The sequence below is a fragment of the Quercus suber genome, unplaced genomic scaffold, assembly GCF_002906115.3.
Source record: "Quercus suber isolate HL8 unplaced genomic scaffold, Cork oak 2.0 scaffold_377, whole genome shotgun sequence".
Classification (NCBI taxonomy): Eukaryota; Viridiplantae; Streptophyta; class Magnoliopsida; order Fagales; family Fagaceae; genus Quercus; species Quercus suber.
Window position 1 is genome coordinate 113,335 of NW_027069829.1, and position 3,857 is coordinate 117,191.

Genomic DNA, 3,857 nt, shown 5'->3' on the forward strand with positions numbered 1-3,857 from the left:
TTGCTAGATATTATTTATGAGTCTCATTTTATGTTTTTTCTTACTTTTTTAGTTATTATGGATCTCACTCCACTTCTTTTTCTACTGTAATTTTAGAAGAAAAAAAAATCATTTCCTTTTATTTAACTTTTAGCTTTCCACTGGGGGATCTTTAAATTTCTTTTTTCCCTCTTTAAATGCTAATTAAAGAAAAAGAGATGAGTAGATGAAACTCTTATAAATGTAAGTTCTAAACCTACCAAAAAACTCTTTTTCATAGCTTGGCATGTTCTCTTAGCCGAGAAATTATTTAGTAGTAACTATTAGATAAGTTAATCGTTACAAAAGGTTAAATTTATTTGAGTAGTTAAGAAGCAAGGGAGAATTTGGGTTGCCTTAGTTTGGGTGTCATGAAGTTATATATAGCATATATGCACGTGTTTCTTGAATCTGGTTTCCTTTTTTTTTTTTCTTTTTTTTGGTGTGTGTGTGTATGTGTGTGTGTGGAGAAGTGTTTCTTGAATTTTGGAGGTTTTTGAAAATACCAAAAGTTGCTAATTAAGCTATAAAACTCTTAACACTACCACCAGCCCTTTATTTGCCGTAGTTATCACCTAAATTAAATAAAGGTTTTCTGTTCATTAGTGGCCCCCAATTTGGAAAGGAAATAGAAAAAGAATGCAAAAGACGTGCTTAATTATTGGATCCAAATAATCACGTAATTTGCCACTAAACTTCTATATATAGTGAGGGGAAGCCAAGACATCTTCATTAATCTGTGCTTTGTAGTTTGTACCATATTTTAGTTGAGTATAGCTAAGTTGTTTCTGAGAACTATCACTGAAAAAAAAAAAATGTCTCTGAAGGGTAAGGTGGGGACTGAAATAGAAATAAAGTCACCACCTGAGAAGTTCTACAACATCTTTAAGAGCCAAGCCTACCATGTTCCCAACGCCGCTCCTAACCATATACAAGGGGTTGACGTGCACGAAGGTGATTGGGAGACTCATGGCTCTGTTAAAATCTGGAAATATACAGCAGGTAATAGGGCAGTATAAGCCTTGTACTATTTCCAAATTTGTTTTACACTAAATTGCTCATTCGTTTCCTTAATTTTTAAAATTTTTGTCAAAATGCAATAATGGTTTTTACACTGCACAATGTAATGTAATATGATGCTGGGCTGAGGCTAATAATGGTGAGTGCATGAGTGACTAAGTAATTGAGTGGTTACATATGTTCATTAAAAAGAATAAAAAAATCTGAGTGATCATGTCCTACATTAACTAATAGTGAAACTGATTAATTAATATAACTAGTTGAAGAACCGTGAGTTACACAGCGGATTTGGTGATGAATATATTAAATATACTACAATTTATTTTATAAATATTAATTACAGTCTACATGAATGATTATTACACATAACTCTTGCCTGTCTCATAATAATATTTGTATAGTTACTTAAAACAAAGTGTATTTAGGTTAGATTTGACATTAACTAAGATATTTATGTTAGAATTTGGCATCTAAACAGAGAGGTTGGAAAAGTAAAGAAAAATGTACTACCACATATATTGGAGTAATAATTATTTATTTTAAAAAGAGATCGTGTGTTAAAAGAAAAGTCAAATGATAATTCAAGAATGCTTTTACAAACCAAAAAAAGAAAAGAAAAAAGAGTGAGAATACTGATGTTGAACAGAAAAATTTGATAAGAACAAACCCCTTATTAAGAAAATAGAATTATTCTTGTATTGTTATTATTGTTGTTGATGTTAAGGTTAGAACTAGTATCTAGTAAGAGACCGGAGCCATATTTTTGTAAAAGAAGATTCTATTTGGCCCCCCTACAAAATTGGATTTTGCTCCATGAAAATTCAAAAACCCATATTTGTGACTGGTGGTCGCTTCCAAAGAAAATTCCATGTTTACTAGCAAAACAAAAACAAATCCCTTACCAAAAAAAAAAAAGAAAAAGAAAAAGGAAGATAAAAAGTGTGTTTTATGAGACACTTTTGTTGTTTGCATATTTAAGACCTAATGGATTTTTTTTTTTAATCTTTTATTTTTTAAAATTTTTTTAGCAATATAACTTTACAATTGAGCATCCTTATGAATTATAATATTTTTATGCTGTAAAAAATTCTCAATTAAAATATTTAAACGATTGATTTAGTGAATATATATAAAAGGAGTAATTTATTCTTCGCTCAAATCTATATTCAAGAGACATACATGAGCTTTTTAAAATTGACTATATTTTTGTATGTTTGTGAGCTAGTTTTGTCTTCAAGGATTTATAAGTCATGAAACGCTATTGTTCAATACGGAACTTCACAATTATGAGAACATTATAGTTTAATATCTGAACTACAAGAAATTTTAACTATTTTGTAATTTCATTAATGGCTAGTAAGGACTGAAAAATTAGTAGTAAGCTGATTGTTTATAAAGTTGTTTTGCATATATTTAATCCTTCAATTTCTACTCAACTATGAAATGAATATTCTCTACCTTGAATATTATAAAATTAGGTTTTGTATTATATGACGAAAGGGATTCTGGATAAGACAAGGAAAAAAAAAACATTGTTTATCAAAAAGAAAATGGAAAAAAACTTTTATTTTTCTTTTTATTTTATTTATTTTTGTTTGAATGTTAATTATAGTGCGCACATTTTATTGACCTCGCAAAATTTGTGAAAGTTTATCAACACTTCGGCACCTTAGTGGTTTGGTCAATCACTAACAATTTTTAATATATATCGTGCAAGAAATTTTTAATAATTATTAGTAGATTATTAATGAATTTGATGTCTATATATTCTTATGAAATGTGTGAAATTTGATATGCTTATTTTCTTGTGAAACAATAGAGGGGGAATCCGGTGTTTTCAAAGAGAAGGTTGAATTAGATGATGCAAACCGGTCAGTAACTCTTGTTGGTATTGAAGGAGATGTCATGAAGGATTACAAGACCTTTAAGCCCATCTATCAGGTTGTTCCCAAGGGTACTGGCAGCTTGGCCAAATTGAGTATTGAATATGAGAAACTCAGGGAGGATGTGCCAGCTCCAAATAAGTATGTCACTCTGATGGTTAATATCACCAAAGATCTTGATGCACACATTATGAAGGCATAGTAGAAAGGATGTAATCCTTAGTGCTTGTGTAATATAAGAATAAGACTTGCAGTGAATTTAAGCAAGTTGTTTGAGTGTGTAACTATGTTTTGAAATCAGAACTCTCTAATGAAGTAGATAAGTTGTGTAATAAAATAATAAAGGTGGTTGCCAAAGGCTTGTAGGTCAAATGGCACATCCAACTCCTTGTGTGAGGCATGTCATGGTCAAATGTAGCCTCAATCCTCTTACCTAGAAGAAAATAAAAAAAGAGTTTGACGTGTTATTACTTTTTTTTTTTTTTTTTGAGAAGATGATGTGTTATCATTAGAGTGTATGGTTTCTCAATCATCGCTTGACTCTTTTTAGTTGTGAAAATGAAAATTCAAAAAATTCAGTCACTCAAATTCTTTTTTCAAAAAAAAAAAAAAAAATCAACCAAATGGAGGTTTTATTTATTTATTAATTTAGTTATCCTTTTAGATTAATAAAATTGTGTCATTATAACGTAATTTTTTGCATGAAATTTGTTATGCTATTTTGTAAGTACTATTTCGTTAAAATTACTTGAAGAATGAGTTTAATAGAGTTTGCTGATAATTTTTCTGGTTTCTAAGAAAATTGTGAGGAAAATAATAGGATTATATTTTGTATGCATGATTATGATTGATGCTGATTTGTTTATCCCAAAAAAAAAAAGAAACGTTTGATGTTGTTTTGGGTTATTGAAAATTTTGAGAAACTTTTCTGCGACT

General features: G+C 29.4%; 1 protein-coding gene across 1 annotated transcript; it reads left to right on the top strand.

Moving 5' to 3' along the window:
• Positions 1-735: 735 nt before the first annotated feature.
• Positions 736-3,388, top strand: LOC111993229 (MLP-like protein 28). Its single transcript, XM_024025084.2, has 2 exons — positions 736-1,020; positions 2,858-3,388. The coding sequence occupies exons 1-2, from the start codon at positions 834-836 to the stop codon at positions 3,121-3,123; spliced, it is 453 nt and encodes a 150-aa protein (XP_023880852.2). The 5' UTR covers positions 736-833; the 3' UTR covers positions 3,124-3,388.
• Positions 3,389-3,857: the final 469 nt, after the last annotated feature.